Genomic DNA, 18,704 nt, shown 5'->3' with positions numbered 1-18,704 from the left:
AGGCGGGGAAACTTGACCCAAATATGGCGGAGAGTGAACTTACTGTGCCCCCACTGTGCCCCCACATACCTCTCACCAGCTTCAGCCTCTAGACATCACGTTTTTCAGTCCATTGAAGACAGCATATACCAAAGAATGCGATCTTTATATATAGTGCATTTCTTCATTTCTTTAATGTCCCCCCCTTTTATTTTTTGAATGGGTCAACTCAAAAAATTGAAATTTTGGGTAATGAAATTAATGCATGTATACTTTATTTTGAAGTGAAATTGACAGATGAAACTTTCAAGATGGCGACTGGGCGCCATCTGGGAGAAAATATTAAATGAAAAGGGGGGTCTTGTGACAGATCTTTTTAAAGCTCCTGACAAATACTTCACAATCCTGTAATATGAAGTCAATATCTTCAACAACTACAAAATGGCGGAACTTTTAATAATTGCCTGAATACATTGACATTTAACTACATAACATGAGGTAATAAGCTTGAGGTAAGTACAGAAGATACTCGAATATGAACAGCCAATCCGATATTTCACGCCGAACATTTTCGAACACAGTAACGTCAATATCTCTACAAATATGTATTATTCTCTGCCGTATATCCAATATTGAAGCAGGTTCAGTTTCGTACACCTTTTGCTTCAAATAGCACCATAAAAAAAGTCTAAAGGTATCAAATCTGGCGAGCGGGCTGGCCATTCTGTAGAACTTCGATGGCCAATTCAACGACCAAGAAAAGTAGTATCCAAATAGTTTCTTACTTGTCTGGAGTAATGTGGTGGTGCTCCAGCTTGTTGGAATACAATATTCATATCGAATTCATTAGGATTCGCTTCGACGATTTCAGTGATGTGAGGGTCAACAGTAGTTTCCAGCATATTCAAATGCAGTTCCCCTGTTGAATTTTGATTAATAAATAGAGGTCAATAATAGAGGTCCAATAAATAGAGGTCCAAAACTTTAATTTTTTCTGGATATTGGGTAAGTCTTTCCCTGAAAACGTGAGGGTTGATGTCACTCCAATAACGGAAATTTTGTCTGTGAACATTGCTGTTTAAAAAAAATGTACATTCGTTACTGAAACAAATATTGTGGAGATAGATAGGATGCCTTGTAATGGTTTCTGTCATAATTTCGCAGAATTATGTTGTTTGATCAGGGTCATCTTCAGTTTATTTATGTACCATTTTAATTTTGTATGGATGATACCTATTCCTCTTCAAAAGTTTCCACACAGTAGAAGGAGACACCTTACAAACATTCGCGACTAAATAAGTAGACTGTTCAGGATTTACTACCATCTCACCAATTATTTGCACTTGCTGTTCTTCCGGAATGGACGGATGACCTAGGGGCTTTTTGTTACGTACACTACCGGTAGTTTTGAATTTGGATACAAGTTCCCTCAAATATTTTCCATAGATAAGACGATTCGGAAAACGTTCATTGAAAATCCTTTCAGTCTCGTGAAAGTTACCCGTCGCAGCGTAAATAAAAATCACTTCAATTATTTCTTTCAATGGACGAGAATTGATCATTTTAGAGATTGTTGGCGTGGTACCTTTCTACTAGTAAAACCGAAAACTAAATGAGAAAATTGAAACTGAACAATGATGTTCACTGTAGTAGTGACATGTTTTGTAGTTTTTATGAACAAACATTACTTAACAAACCTTATCGGGTTGTTGGAATTGCCATATGGCAGATAAAAAGGAATATTTCTAGAAATATCAATATTAATGTGTTTGTCTTCAGGAAATTATTAAATGTTCCGCCATTTTGTAGTAGCTGAAGATATTGACTTCATATTTTAGTTTCGTAGTAATTTCAAAAAATACACCTCACGATTTGATCTCCACAAACTGAAAGAGCTACTATGCTAGCGAAACATGTTGTGATACATTTTTCAAATAAAGTTTGTGGATATCAAATCGTGAGGTGTAGTTTTTGAAATTACTAAGGATCTTCATCAAGTAACCGCCGATTCAATCAGAAAAAAAATCATTTTGCAGTAGGTGAAGATATTGACTTCATATTCTAGGGTTGTGAAGTATTCATCAGAAGCTTTAAAATTATGTGTAACAAGACCCCCCTTTCCGAATTTCACTAGTTGAAATCCCCAAAACAACTGAAAAAGAAGAATTAAAAATAAATAGTTGAGAATAACAATTATATTAAGCAAAAATAATCTGAAGTTAAATAATATTAAAATAAAACACAAGTAAATTTAAAACAATTGAACAAAAATTAAGAAATACAAATGAATATAAATAATGTTAAGAGATTCCAAGCCACGTTAGTTCACGACGTTTCGATTGTTAGTATCTACAATCGTCTTCGGGTGATGACTGGACTGATTCCTCCGAGAGATGACTATTTATGGGTCGTTCGAGTACTTTCACTTATCCCCAATTTCCATTTTTCCGCTTCACTGGTTCAGTGGGAGATGACCGTTTGGCGGGAGATGACCGTTTGGCGGGAGTTTAACATTTTTCGCTTGATGGTGGGATTCCATATGTTGCGTATCTCTACGCTAGCTTGGCTGAATACGTTGTTGGACAGCATGTATGCGGCTTCCTTGAATTTTCCACTAAACCAATGTTCCACTCTGTGTATGATCTCAGCTTGGGACCACTCGATGTTGTGTTGATGGGTCCAAACATGGTCTGCTATTTCTGATTTGCTGGTTTCCCCTCGCTGTGTGTGTTTCTTATGCTCGGCAATGAGAACATTCAATGGCCTCTTAGTTTCACCAATATAGGATTTTCCCCACTCACAGGGTATCCGGTAAATGCAATTCTTGGAATCGCAGTCCGCGTTTGGTAGCCTGGTTTTCGTGAGGCTGCTACGGATAGTGTTACCGGATACCAGGTTATTTTTGCTTGATATAATTGTTATTTTCCGCTATTTATTTTTAATTCTTCTTTTTTTTCAGTTGTTTCGGGGATTTCAAATCATTTTATATATTATACGATGGAAGTCCGAACTAGTGAAATTCATCATGAAACATTGTCAATCACCTTTAAACAAATCCCCCCTTTCAATTCATTTTTTTTCCCATATGGCACCCAGTCGCCATCTTGAAAGTTTCATCTGTCAATTTCACTTTATAATAAACTATTCATGCATTAATTTCACTATCCCAAATTTCAATTTTTTCAGGGTAACCCGTTCAAAAAATAAAAGGGGGGGACATTAAAGAAATGCACTGTATGATTGAGATGACTGACATTACAGAGCTCTTTGCTAATAGTGGAGTAAATTTCGAGAGCTAAGTCGCTTAGTTCGTGAGATAAAAAAAACTGGCGTAGAACCAGACCAGACTTAGTCCATTTCTTCAAGTAGGTGGTAGTGCATACGAAATCACTTTTTACGACATTTTTTAGTGGTCGGGAACTTTTAAATTTCGAAAAAACTCATAAAAATGGATTTTTACGTAAAACATGTTTTTTTCCGTCTCCACCGCTATATCTCTCAAAATAATCGTGCTATCAACCTGATTTTTTCTTTAAATTGAAGAGAATACAATAGCGCTTCTAACAATGTACATCATGATTATAGAATATTTCAATTAAGTTTGTTGTAATGATAGAAAATTTAATTTTCATATTCTTGTGAATGTAATTTAGAGCAATCGATAAACTTTTTTATTTTTCAAAATTTGTACATATAATATGCGAACAAAATGAAGCCAAAGGATGAAGGAAGTTTTTGGAAAAACAATTTTCCATGTATATACTCATGTATCTAGACAATGATTTTTTCAAAACGGGCTAAAATTGCATTCGCGGGCGCCCGACTCTCTCGTTTCCCATTTCAATGCCTGCCGCCGACTACAGCTGATCCGTTTATATGTGATAAGAAGTAGGACTCTGATGGGATGTTATTTATTACCTTCCATTGTTTTCGTTTCAAGTTATTGTACAATGCTAGTGGTAATTCTTTATCAATCATCGTTTCAAACTAAGTACCATCCTTCAGTTTGGATATTGAACAATTTTGATTGGCACCAAAAACATAATATATATGTACAGAACAGTTTTTATTTCTCTGTTAACAAATATAAGTATTGGTAATCTACATCAAAAGTGTTCGAATTCATCATCATCTCCACTATCCTCCTCAAAATCTTTGATGATATTGCTACAAAAACGACATTTACACTCGTTACAACATTAAAGGCCTGCTTTGAAACAACCGCATTTTCGGGTATCACAATTTTTATCTGAACAATAAATACTCAGTGACTGTCTCACAAAATCAGGAATTGGTTTATCGCTTGAAAATATTGGGATCCAAGCGTCATCAGTTAAAGTCCATCCTGAACCATCAATATCCATGAATGGTGTTTCAGTGTTGCTGCTGTACCATATTCTAAGTTGATACATACACCTGTAATTCAAATGACCAATTGATATATTATTATCATCTCATTGCATGGCATTAGACGACAAGAATTCTCTGCATAAATATCTGTTTCGACAAGAATAGAATTTAGTCCACCATCGGCAAAAATGTAGCCTATACTTGCAATAAATGCCAATGTTAGGTGCATTCCAAGTTGTAAAGTTACTTTACTAGACAATTCTGGAGGATTGTTCCACAGTATCTCACAAGCCTTAAAATAAATCAGCAGTAATCATGCACGATATGATCCTGATTTAATTTTTCCGCTAACTGTACTAGCCTTAGAATTGCAGTGAAAATTGTATCGAATTCTGTAGGAGGAGCATTTAAAAATGGGAGGTATGAAATTGTTGAAAGTGGAATATTATTATGAGACAAAATATTTTGAAAATCGCTCCACCCCATGAAGCAATACTCATTCTGGAGAAATTTCAACAATCGCCAAGACATATTAATCTTTGTGGAATGAATGGAATTTTTCCGAATTATTGTTGGAAATTCGAATTCAGAAGGTACAGGACGAGTATTAGGCTTACATATTTTTCAATTTTTTGTAAACTTATATCAGTTTCTTCTTTGCTTAGAGCTGATGAGCCTTCTTTGATTCTTTCTCTTATTGGTTGTGAAAACTGTTTTTCTTGAAAAACAACCATAGTCATTGCATGTGTTGTACGTTTTCCATCGAAAGTTTCGTCGTTCAAGTCTAAATTATCAATACTTGCTCGAATGTAATTATTCTTCTCATTCGAAACTTGTCCTAGACATTTGGGTACATCTTCCCTGTCATCAATTTCTTGTTTTGCTAACGAAGTTGTTACTTGACGGACTTCGTTATATGAACATGTAAGTCCAAGTGAGGAAAACGTATCTAAAATGTGTTTGCTTGGAATGTGGTGATATAGATGCAAATCCAGACCGTCATGAAACGAATTTCTTCTGACACTTGTCGAAAAGCCCCAACATAATATTGCTTGGAATCGCTGCCAATTCACTTGTTTTCCCATATTCAGCCTGTAAAAATATAAACATCAAAATACTTGAATCGAAAGATCTTCAACTACAATATTTACCTCTTCAAATAACTTTGCATCTATAAGCCATGACACGAATAGATGTAAAATATTTGGAAACTCATTCTGAAACTCATTCCTATTGATATTATCTGGTGTTGGAAATCCACTCATTTCTTTGGGGAGTGTAATATTCGCCTGAACATCACTACTACATGTTGAAGAGTCAGCTGATTCTTCGGGTGAGTTTGCAGATATATTAAAAGCCGCCTCCTTATTTTTGTGAGAATTTATGTTTCTTTTGGATATGTAATGACTATAACATGACTTATGATATTTCGCATCAAAGGCGAATAAATCTTCAAAGCCACTCAGTTTGGATATCATATGGATGTCATTCCTATCCCTTGCAGCCTTCATAATATTATTATGAGTAGCTTTACCACTGCCTGAAAAGGTTTTGTATTCATTATGCAGTAAAAGGAAAAAAAATATCCATAAAATAATTTCAAAGTTAATATTCATGTTTTCTTTATAGCTATAAATTGGAACTACATATTATCCTTGATTATCCTTTCTATTTTTTTTGTTCCACTGCTGTTGCGGATAAGTCACATTTTTCTGATATCAAATGTTTGTGATTTAAACCGATATTTTATTTTTAGGTCACCATTTAAAATCTTATTTTTCTGCGACAGAATTTCTCTCGAACGATTGTCTTGCCTCTTTTCAGCACTTATTAGTGACAACAAACCTTGTACTCTGGGTCTCTGTACCACAGATTTGTCATCACGCACAAATTTTTCCCAAATAACACACTTTATTATCTCAGTGAACTTGTAAGAATAATATTTCTATTTTTTACGCCCGCAGCATAGATACTGTGCTAAATGGGGCAAATTTCGAACTAATTCAGCCTCGTCTTACATGTCTCCTTTGGCGCGTGCCGATGTGTATATGGAGCGCGCGAGGAGGCGCGCTATTAAAAAATCACTGTTGCCAAACTATATAATATATTAGGGAAAAACTAATCAATTCAAAAACTTCTACCATAAGTGTGCTTCATTTGGTTCGCTATATGTATATAAAAATTTCCTCAAATAAGAAAGTTTATCGATTGGTACAAATAATGATACATATATTTTGAATTTCATGATTTCATGATTTTTATAAAATAAAAGAAAAAAAATTTGTAGAATCCATCGGTACTGTTGGAATCGCTATTGTATTTACTTCAATCGACAAAAAAATAACCCCGATAGCTTCATTAATTCTGAAGATATGACGGTGGAAACAAAAAATAACAGATTTTATCTGAAATCATTTTTTTTCAGTCTTTCTCTGTTAAAAAAGTTCTAGACCACTAAAAAATGTCGTAAAATACGATTTCGTATTCCTTATGACATGCTTAACAAAACCTGCCATGTCTGATCTGGTTCTACGTCAAAAAAAAAACGAAACGATAGGGTCTCGAAATTACTCCACTATAAAGCGTACAATCGCATTGCTTCCAAAGAAGAAGGCTTGAGCGGATTTAAAAATACGGGTTAAATAGAAACGTGTTTGAGGAAGAGGAGTTTACTGAAATACCAGAAGAACCAAATTTCTGTATTAAGGTAGGAGCGATCGAACTGGACAAGTTTTCAGAACAAACAATTTATTTATATCTGAAGCCCGGAACAAGTAGAGATCCAGACCCATCGTATGTACCAAGCAGACATATTAAAATCGATATGCGTCAGGTTACACCGCCACTGGAAGAGTGTAACATGGAGCCACATGCTCAATCAAAGAAAAAGAGGAGTCAACAAAGGACATCTTCCAGTAATGATGATGATGATGAAGACAAAACCGTTCGATTAAAATGCATTTATTTTTGTGAAGACTTTCATCCGACACCCCAATTAACAGAAAAACCACGCCCTAAGAGAAGGAAACAAAAAGCTCAAATACTAACGTCCACTTCGCTGGAGGAATCTTTGAAGAAAAAGGAAGAAAACAGAGGCAAGAAGAAAGTTGAAGACGCTTCAAAAGATTTGAAAAATGGGTAGAACTTAAAACAACAGCAGCTAAAAAGCAAATAAACAACCTAAAACCTGAAAAAAACAACAACGTTATGTGGAGCCTATGAAAAAGAATGTACAATATGCGTGGGAACTGGAGCACCAGGTGAACTGTGGTGGCGGAGAAGATCATGTGGCAATTGGCTCCATGCTGCCTGTTCTGCGGTGTCTCAGCCAGAAGACTTGGATTCGTGTGAAGTATGTGTATAGACATTGATCGATATTACCCGATAAAATCAATCAGTTACAGTTTTCATTTTTTATTTTTTTACATTTTTTTCTAACCAAGATATTAGGATTTGTTTGTATTAAAATAATACAGTTTACGTTCAATACAAAAAATTAACAATGTTTTGTGAAAATTATTGCTTTCATCTTACATTATCTCTCAAGTGATCGATATTCGACCTCCTTCACCTACATAAGCATAACTTAATTATTGTACAATTCATAATTCTGGATTCATAGAACGTAATGGAGAAGAAAAAAGTAGGTATTTACTTGTCTGGTGATTCATAAACATACCTAAACGTTTTGTAAATGCTCCGAATGACTTAATGACTTCAAGTACTTAAACGCAAGAAAAAAGTATTGATTATTATTCACTTTCGATTTTTAAATGTAATATAATGCAAATGTAATGCATCACTCAATAACTATCGTTAGTTTCCATATTGGGGATAAGACGACAAATTCGTGATGAGTTTGTATTTGCTAACATTCAAGATTATGAATTACGAACTACCTACGCTTGTGCATTGTGAATAACGAACGGGTTTCATTGACTAGTATCGGCAACTTGTATACATTGTGCTTTAAAATTACATAGTATGGTACTAGCGAAAGAGAGAGAGAGAGCAGAAATTCTTAAGTCTCTTCCTAGATTCGACAAGCTGTATGTTCCTGATTAACTGATCTTTATTGCTTATTCTCATAGTAAAAAATTGACTATGTTTATAATTTATATTCTTTGCCAGATTTTTTAATGTAGGTAATAGTTTTCTTAGAAATCATCTTTATCATTTATAACAGAGATAGTTTTCAAAGTATCTACTCATAAGCTTAACCAATATCAAACATCAAATCAACACTTCATTTTAGTATAATCCTACCTAACAAACGAATCAAAGAATTGTATAGGTCACACTAATTGTAGCAACCCCCACCGTCAAAATAACACGTGGGTATATTGGCAAATGAACTGTCAGATATAACACTCGGCTATAAGATATTTTCAGAGGATAATGGATACTATTCAAACAAAATACACTTACCCTGCTTGCGGACAGGCATTTTGTCACTATAGGCACTAGACTATAAAAATCACTTTAGCACACAAAATTTGTGAAAGGAAAACCGATCCCCGGATAATATAAGATTTTTCTCAACGCTAGATTATATTCTGAGTAAACACTACCGAATGAAAACTGGTCAATATGGCAATATTACGGCGATTTCAATTCGAGTGTACCCTACAGAGGTAGTTAAATTTATTTTTCACAGCATTGATATTAACCGCACTGCCATTTGGCACAAACTAGAGACAGAAAAGCGTCGCGACGTTCTTGTGTTTATGAATATCGAGACTGCTCGTGACATCTATGTGTGTATGAATAGTTATTTATTTCATGAATTCTCGAGGGAAAATGACAGTCAAATACAGAATTCCAATCAGTTGAGGCAAACATTCTGGTATTTATTGATTAATAGAACAAATGCCGATGCATTTGTATTCATCCACCCACACATAGGTGGCACTTTACACCATTCGATGGTCAGTTTTCATAGATTTAATGAATTTCGACTCTAGAAATGATGTCTATAGAGATGTTTTTTGAAGAGAAAGATAGTCAACTTAGAAAATCGGTTTGTTGCATCTAACATCTATTTTAGGCAACAAGTCCGCAGTGAGGCGACATATGTATAAAATTCGAACCTTTATTGGCACTATCACAGCCACCTACCTGACCTGGCTTAGAATAAATTCCAAAACAAATACTGTCCCCAAACACCAGAATTGCAGAAATATTCTTGACGCGCATTTCACCAATGAATTTGGCACTTCAGAAGATAGAGTAAGTAGTCTACTTCATCTCCTTGAAGTATTACCACCTACGGCAAATGCATTATTGACTTATTGTATATGCTGGCGAGTTTTCCGAATTATTCGAGACTTCGGGGATAGCGCATAATAATAATACGCTCCGGGGGATATTGAATCCGTTGTGAGGAATGAGAAGTGCTGAATTTATTGGGACTATTCGTTCCCCACCCTCAGGCTCATACAAGCTAATAAGCCTGATATAGTCCTCCTCGACCACCAGAGCAAGACGATATTTGTCGTGGAGTTTTCAGCTCCTGGCGGATAAAATATCGAGATTTCCTCTTTGAACTCCGCAGACTCTATCCAGACCATTCTGTCAAGATGGTTGTTCTGATTATGAGTCCTTGGTGGAATGAAGCCTTCTCTACTCTCGAATCTTAAAATCATACCGGCCTGCCGCACTAAGGCAGAAATCTTAGCCGGGCAGATGCAGAAGGCTATGATTCTTGGCTCACTGTGCTTGCTCAGGGCACATGCTTCTCGGACCCAATGATCACTTACCCCACGGTGTGGGGAGTGGTCGTTAGTTGATAATGCTGGCGCGCCCTACCGAATGTATCGGGGCTTCGGAGGATAAGGCCTGACCAGAACTTACTTCGGTATAAAAATATATAAATACCAATAATAATAATAATAATAATAATAAGAGGAGGAAAAACGGATGAAATATCGATATTTTCTCTTCGAACTCCGCAGACTCTATCCAGACCACTCTGTCAAGATGGTTTTGTTCTGATTATTGAAGCCTTTGTTGGAATGATGCCCTCTACTCTCGAATCCTAAAATCATACCCACTTGCCGCGCTAAGACAGAAATTTTAGCCGGACAGATGCAGAAAGCTGTCATTCTTGGCTCACTGTGCTTGATCAGGGCACTTGATTCTCGGACCAAATGATCACTTACCCCACGGTGTGGGGAGTGGTCGTTGGTTGATAATGCTGGCGCGCCCTTCCGATTGTATCGGGACTTCGGAGGATAGGGCTTGACCAGCGCATACTACGGTGAAAAAAATAATAATAATTTAATAATGATAACATGTCTGCATACATTACAGAATGGTACTGAATGCTCGTTCAGCAAAAGATTCACATAGAAGCCGCAAAGATCACTTCACTCTTGCGGCAACACAAGGTCGTCTTCAAAAACATTGCCTTTGCATATCCTGCATATGCCGTCTCAACCTATACAAATTGACTCAACACGGCCTATTGCCGATCTTATGATATTTACGAGATACCTGTTTCTTTGAAGGTGATTGACAATGTTTCAAGATGAATTTCACGGGAATAGAGAAATCCTTGTTGAGGAAAGGCCTAAATTTCGCCATTACGCCAACATCTGTGCCCACTTTGGAGATAATTACTGCAGTGGAATCCACCAGTTCCCTTATTGACCAGACCGAGGCAGAAGAGTTCAGATGGAAAATTAGAGAACAGCTGGATCGAGAACCAGTTCCAACATCTAACATCAGCAATGAAGAACGTAGACCTCTGAACGGCCTACGTAGAGACAACACCGTCAAGATCCTACCTGCAGATAAAGGAAACGCTACTGTGGTAATGTAATGTACCGTTCTCTACGAACAGAAGATCGAAGAGGTTCTTCAAAAGGGACAATACACAAAGATTGTTCGGGACCCTACTGCATCAATCGAAAGGAAGTTGTACCAGATTTTGAAAAAACACCAAGTCTATTTTTAGGGCAAGGAAAGATCATCGCTAACACCGCACCACAGTAAGCGCCCTCACTTGTATGGACTGCCCAAAATCCACAAGAAGGACGATCCACTTAGACCGATCATCAGCTCCAGAGATTCGGCTACTCAAAACTTGTCTAGATTTGTACTTCCCTTAATACAATCATTACAAGGAAAAACATCGTCTTTTGTAAAGAATTCCAGGCATTTTGTCGAACTACTAGGGTCAATTGAGGTCACACAGGAAGATCAACTAATTAGTTTCGACGTGGAAAGCCTTTACACCAACGTTCCGGTCGAAGAAGCACTCCAAATCATACAGAGAAAGCTATCCGAAGACGGGAACCTGAAAAAGAGAACGAATTTACCTATAGAAGTGATTATGGAATTACTAGGATTCTGTGTACGAAACTGTTATTTCCAACTGAAGAACGAATTCTTCACACAAGCAGATGAAGGACTGCCAATGGGATCGCCACTTTCACCAGTCACAGCCAACATATATATGGAGTGGTTTGAAACTCTGGCCATCGAAGAAGCCCACAAGAAACCTCGAAACTGGTTGAGATATGTTGACGACACCTTCATAATATGGAATCATGGGAACACTGAACTAGACGCCTTCCAAAAACACATTAACAGTGTGAGACCTTCCATCACCTTCACAATGGAGAAGGAAATTCACAAAGAATTGCCATTCTCAGACGTTTTGGTGAAGAGGACCGACACTAAGTGGGAAACATCTGTATACCGAAAACCCACTCATACAGGACAGTATCTGAACCACGAATCCAACCACCATCAATCAACTGAAAGAGGAATCATCAAGACTCTATTAGACCGTGCTTTCGGGCTCTGTAACACGAAGAAAGGTCTCGAGAAGGAACTAGACATCATCAAAAATGATCTTCAACGGAATGGCTACTCCAAAGCGATGGTAGAAAAGACCTTGGCTAGAAGACAGCGGGAGCGTCGCAAGGAGCAGAAGCTGTCACAACCAGTACTTGCACTTCCCTACATCAGAGGATTATCGGAGAGGATAAGAAGAATCGGTTCCAAATACAACATCAGAACCTGCTTCAGATCCGGTAACACTATCCGTAGCTGCCTCACGAAAACCAGGCCACCAAACGCGGACTGCGATTCCAAGAATTGCATTTACCGGATACCCTGTGAGTGCGAAAAATCCTATATTGGTGAAACTAAGAGGCCATTGAATGTTCGCATTGCCGAGCACAAGAAACACACACAGCGAGGGGAAACCAGCAAATCAGGAATAGCAGACCATGTTTGGACCCAACAACACAACATCGAGTGGTCCCAAGCTGAGATCTTGCACAGAGAGGAACATTGGTTTAGAATAAAATTCAAGGAAGCCGCATACATGTTGTCCAACAACGTATTCAGCCAGGCCAGCGTAGAAATACGTAACATATGGAAACCCATCATCAAGCGAAAAATGGCCAACTCATGCCAAACGGTCATCTCCCACGGAACCAGTGAAGCGGAAAATGGAAAGCGGAGATAAGTGAAAGTACTCGAACGACCTATAAATAGTCATCTCTCGGAGGAATCAGTCCAGTCATCACCCGAAGACGATTGTAGATATTAACAATCGAAACGTCGTGAACTAACGTGACTTGGAATCTCTCAACTTTTTATTTTCATTTTCTTTTTTCATGTCTTTATTATTATTTATTTTTGTTCAATTATTCTATTTTACTTGTATTTTGTTTCACTATTATTTCATTTCAGGTTTATTTTGCCTAATATAATTGTTATTTTCAGATATTCATTTTTAATTCTTCTTTTTAGTTGTTTCGGGGATTTCAAATCATTTTATATAGTAGGCAATGGAAGTCCGAACTAGTGAAATTTACGAGATACCTACCTATTTGGCATATTGCACTAAAGTCATTTTTGTGTAAGAAAATCAGATTTTTGGTAAACCAATCTTTCCGACGTTGAGGTTGGTAAAGCCACATTTTATCGCCCTCCTTGAAGCTCACCGACACCGACTTTTTGTCAAATCTTGTCCTTATCTTGTTACTGGAGAGCAGTAATTTGGATCTGGCAAATTTTTGGGCACTATCCAATCTCCCCTTAGGGTTATTCCCCTGATAACTGGGAATCCTTGTCCTAGCGCTAATTCTACATATGAAGCCGGTCTCCCTTCCCTAGAAGGAGTAGTCTGTATCTAAAGAACGAATAGAGCGGTTAACAAACTGTGAAGATAAATTAAGTGTTGTATATAAATTAGTTGTGATAGTGAAATATTGTTAAAAATAAATTTGATTGAGATAGTTAATTCTTTAATTCGTTACAATATTGATGCCAACTAGATATTAGGAACTGTCATGTTTGTCGTTATTAGTTACGAAAATAGGTAATTGAGAGCTGTAGAAGTTAATATTTCAAATATATAACTTGGTGGCAGCGTTGGGATTCGAACTCACGCCTCCGTGACTTATGTAACATAATACTAATAATAATAATAATAATTGTACTTCCCCCGACAACAGGGAGCCCGTGGGTTTTTGAGTTTGGAGTGCCTACATGACAAAATGGTACTGCATACAGGCTGTAAAGTCAGGAGTTTGGATCCCCTTCTTCTGCATGGTTCGTGACCATGAGAGAGTAGGAATTGGAGCATTTCTCTTCAGGGCAGCTGCCCGAGCAGCTGATGAACTCGGTAGAGTTTTCGACGCTGAACGAGGTGACCACAACTCTATCACCAAGTTGGAGCACCGTTCAGCAAAAAGCTCATAAAAAAGCCGCAGAGATCACCTCACTTCTGCGGAAACACAAGGATAAGCCAATGCATTGGGTCTTCAATAACATTGATGACCTTGGCTTATCAAAGCGCCTGACGTTCGCTTTCCTCAGGTCGAGTGGGCTGACGTCGGAAACTGAGGGGTTCATCATGGCTTGCCAAGATGGTATTTTCAACAGATTAGTCTACCGCAGTCGTGTGATGGGTACAGAGGTTCCTGACACGAGGTGCAGGGCCTGCCGCGAGGCGCCCGAGACCCTTATGCACTTGCTATCAGCATGTCCAGCATATGCGGTCTCGGCCTATATCTATCGACATAACGCGGTCCTAAAAGTGCTATATTACAATATACGGCACTCTTACAGTATTGACGAGACACCGGTATTGCCCTACGCTCCGGGTGATATTGAATCCGTTATGGGGAACGACAAGTGCCGAAGAATTCATTGGAACTATTCGTTCCCCACCCTCAGGCTCATGTAAGCTAATAAGCCTGATGTAGTCCTTCTCGACCACCAGAGCAAGACGATATTTGTCATGGAGTTTTCAGCTCCTGGCGAGACGAATATCGTCCGAAAAGAGGAGGAAAAACGGATGAAATATCGAGATTTTCTCTTTGAACTCCACAGACTCTATCCAGATCACTCTGACAAGATGGTTGTTCTGATTATTGGAGTCCTTGGTAGAATGGTCATTGGTTGATAATGCTGGCGCGCCTTCTCGAATGTATCGGGGCTTTGGGGGATAGGGCCTGACCAGCGCACACTACGGTAAAAAAAATTATGAATATACAACAGCAAAAGACAGTTACATAAAAACAATGCAATACAAACAAACATGGAGAAACCGACTAAAACCGATGTTATGCGTGGGAATTCTTTAGTTGCGCAATGCATAACTGATGTGCGGAATTGATTTTACATTTAAACATTGCGATGACAAAAAAATAGAATTAAACTAAGATTAAATGGCAAAAAGTGAATGAATAATTTTTAAAATGGAAGGTGTGTCATATATCTACATGAAAATACATTCAACAGTAAATGACTATGGACGAACAATGATAACGGAGAGTAGCAGATTACAGCCGGTTCTGGGCCTCTCCCCACCACTATGATGTATTAATTGCTTTTTTTGTTGTTCAGTAACATCAAGGCGATGTGACCTTGAAGGGTCTGGTGCAGGGATCGTTCAGAATTTTTTTTTCGTATGAGATTTTTGGGTGTGTGTGTGTGTGTATGTGTGTGACATAGTGACGTAATTACATTTGATTGGTGTGTGTGTGTGTGTGTGTGTGTGTGTGTGTGTGTGTGTGTGTGAATGCACGGTACAGGGTTTCATCATGTGCTTGTCTATGTACAAACATACGTCTGCATACTTCGAAGAGCCTTCAGGTAATGAATGTTCCATTGGTGTGAGCCCACCAAGTTAGTAGTGGTGTGACGTCACAGCAGCATCCGTCCAACGGTAAGAGAGCAAGATGTTCACTTCACGACGTATGGCTGAGTAATGCGTATTCATCGGTCTGCCCTCACCTCTCCCGATGCAATGAAGGCTGTGACGTAACGCATCGCTCTAGCCCCGTTATCGATGGTGACACCACGGCAGCCGAGGACCGTCTGCCTAGCGTCTACCCTCTACGAGAGCGCAACGACCACTGCTTATTCGTATCACATCTGTTATCGCATCCAGTTGGGAGGTAGGCTTGGCTGTGATGTCAGGCATCTCTAGTGGGTAGCAACTAGCAATGTGAACCTTTCACGATTTCATGGTGGGGTGACTCGCACTGTTTAATATAAAAGAAATGCCTGGCACACTATAAAACCAGTAGACGAATATATCTGCAGCAGTTAGCAATTGGTAGAGTGTTATTCAGTTCGTAATAGAAGGAAGACGGTGAGTGTATTTGTCTGTTGGAAATTGTTTATATTTTCAAACATATTTTCATCATGTTCGTTTCAAAAGTAGATTTGAATAAAATTAATAATTTGATTGTACAGGAGGTTTAAATACTAGAGCAAAAGGCCTTATCTTCATTGCCAATTGATGAAGTGTACATAATTAAAAATATGTCAACTTATTCTACACGATTTGGTAAATCAATTTTATTAACTTTGGAAGATGTGAGCAATGATAAATTATTTAAAACATGGCTTCCAAAACGTATTTCGTTGCAATTCAGTGATGATGATATAACTTGTATCAATTCATCGGGTGGTAAATATACGATGACGTATTTAGGACGGAGCTCACAAAGTTTTGCTGGCATAAAAACTCGATCTCTAGTCAAATTCAATATGATTGAATAATAATTGTAATTATTTATAGTGAATTTCTTTTTCTTTTAATAATATTCATATATTAGATGATAATTATATGGAAATATAAACATCACTCACTTAGTTGAATACACTCACTTTGAAACTACAAGTAAAATGGAAATGTGAATATTATATCATAGAAACAAGTTGGAGGTTGCTTATTGTTTTTTTATTGGATTTCAGTTCCACCATTCAAAGATGTGGATGCAGTATGCAAGTCAAGATTGGATCGATGTTGTAGATCTTAAATCATCGGTTCAACATTTGTCGTCTGAATTGAAGGTATTTGGTGATGGAGCCGAACATGCAAGCGTTTATGATATGAGTGTATGATGAAAAACAAATTGAATTATGTCTTCGTGATGCTGAGAACTATTGGAGTGGTGCAGAAGTTTGTAACAAATTTTTGGATAATGAATTGGAACTGTGGCAACTTTGTGAGGTTATGATTGAACTGAACCTGAGAAGATTCCTGTATAGCCTTCAACCATACTTGCCAGAATGGATTATTCATCACTTTGAATTGAATGATGAAAATCGAGAGGAAATTGAAGATGGTCGCGAAAATGATGACTATGAGGAAGAAGTTATTTTAGATAGTCTGTATGTTCCTGTAAATCATAAATAATGTCAAATAAAAAACTTTATATTATTTTCATGTTTTATTTATTCAAATCCTATTATATACAATAGAAAATTATTACAAAACAATAAATCTTGTTACGTGTTCCAAAGTTTCATAATTCAAATACAATTGTTTTGGTTCCATCATTGCTTTATGTAAAGAGAGATTTCAGAAAAATCAATACCACTTATTAAACACATACCTGCCATATGGGTTATCTATTCTAAGGGACTATTTTTTTATAAATATACTGAACTAAAAGGAAAGAAAACAAAAAAATGAAAAAAAAACACATCCTACTTGATTTAGGTGTAAATATCACTTGTGCCGATATCGTCTCGAGTTTAACTTTGTTTTGCTCTTCTCTAATTTGAGGATAAATTCTCAAGACGTGAAATTTGTGCTGAGGAAGTAATTGGTGAATGGATTTACAGTTCTTGTTGGAATCATTCCGTTGAGTTGTTTTTTTTACTCATCTAGCTATCGACTTAGTCGGATATTTTTTTGTGTTTACCGGCACTTTGTCTTCTGTCCTTGCATAGGACAGCTACGTTTCAAGCCACCCTTCTTCCACGTAAGTTGAATTTTCTTATTTTTTTTTCTACTTCTGGATGGTCGAAAATCCTTATTATTTTTTTTTGGTGTTTTCTCCTAGGGCTTGTTCTTCCACCCCTAGATTGTTTGGGGCCTACTACCCTTGACTCAAGTCATCTTTGTTACCCGGAACGAGTCCTGATAGGTAGGTGTTATCCTGCGCTCCAGACGATCATCCCTGAATAGATCGGTTCCAGTCCAGGAGATCTGACTTTTTATCCCGACTCACCACCCTGAATAGAAACATTAGGTCCACTACCTTCATATTGGACAGAAACAGATAAGTCTAGCCAATAAGACAATTATTTTGAATTCCTTATTTATTTATTTTTTTTTAATTGTATAATAATAGAATATAATTATAATTTGTATGGGGTTGTGCTACGAAAGAGTTAGAAGAAATTGTATATGCTTATGTCGTTGATTATTCTAATGTGAGACGCAAGTGAGATCTCCCTTGAGTACTATCTCAAATGTTCATTGATCTAAAATCAATAATAAATAAGGCGAATTCATGAGTCAGGTTCGTTTTATTCACTGGGAATTATTTATGATATCAGAACCCGCTATACAGAGAACCTACCCCCAAGCTAGGCAAAGTTTGTGTTTTAGTTTTCAGGATTATAGTTGATAAGGGGAGTCACTAGAGCACGTTAAATATTTTTCTTATTATAACTTTCAGGTAAGAACAAACCCCTGATTAGAAGACCGATATAATTTCGTTAATGGTGAATATCACCAGATATTCTCCCTCCCCCCTTATGTAATAATCTAATATATATGAATTAGGAAAAAATTACAATACATGATATAAGTCAGTTACAAATGAGAAAAAAAAATCATAAAACAGTACATGATAGAGTGGAAAAATGAAATAGTATCAATAATTTAAAGAGTGTCAATATCTGCTGTGAACTGAACCATCCAATGCATTGTATGTTAACACTGTATCAAATTAATGCAAAATTAATGCATATACTCTAGTGTTGTCTGGAAACTTGGTCTTCCTCGTCTCAAACTCAATCTTTTTATCAATAGTTGATGATTTTGTTGCATTCGGTTGATGGGAACAATCAATGACGAATAGTGGATTCTCTCTAAATTGTCC

At 37.2% G+C, this 18,704-nt stretch overlaps 2 protein-coding genes and 1 long non-coding RNA gene across 3 annotated transcripts in view; 1 reads left to right on the top strand and 2 right to left on the bottom strand.

Annotated features, from left to right (window-relative positions):
• The window catches only part of LOC141484149 (disks large 1 tumor suppressor protein-like), a 278,878-nt gene extending 269,836 nt beyond the window's left edge, over window positions 1–9,042 (bottom strand). The window contains exon 1 of the mRNA XM_074179234.1: window positions 8,758–9,042. Coding sequence (XP_074035335.1) covers window positions 8,758–8,776 — 19 coding nt within the window. The 5' untranslated portion in view covers window positions 8,777–9,042. The remainder of the gene's footprint in view (window positions 1–8,757) is intronic.
• LOC141484146 (uncharacterized) lies at window positions 4,030–8,270 on the bottom strand. The gene is made up of 2 exons (XM_074179232.1): window positions 5,481–8,270; window positions 4,030–5,421 (listed from the first exon to the last, which is right to left on the bottom strand). Exons 1-2 carry the CDS (start codon window positions 5,498–5,500, stop codon window positions 4,896–4,898), a joined length of 546 nt encoding a protein of 181 aa, XP_074035333.1. The 5' UTR covers window positions 5,501–8,270; the 3' UTR covers window positions 4,030–4,895.
• An 8,283-nt stretch (window positions 9,043–17,325) lies between the features above and the next one.
• Window positions 17,326–18,116, top strand: LOC141484145 (uncharacterized). The gene is made up of 2 exons (XR_012466502.1): window positions 17,326–17,576; window positions 17,658–18,116. It is a non-coding gene; the product is annotated as an uncharacterized lncRNA (long non-coding RNA).
• Window positions 18,117–18,704: the final 588 nt, after the last annotated feature.

Source organism: Leptinotarsa decemlineata, unplaced genomic scaffold, assembly GCF_025532065.1.
Source record: "Leptinotarsa decemlineata unplaced genomic scaffold, Ldec_3_MD MMD2_tig00004677_RagTag_RagTag, whole genome shotgun sequence".
Classification (NCBI taxonomy): domain Eukaryota; kingdom Metazoa; phylum Arthropoda; class Insecta; order Coleoptera; family Chrysomelidae; genus Leptinotarsa; species Leptinotarsa decemlineata.
Note: the sequence above shows the minus strand (reverse complement) of the source record. Positions and strands in the feature narration are given on the sequence as shown.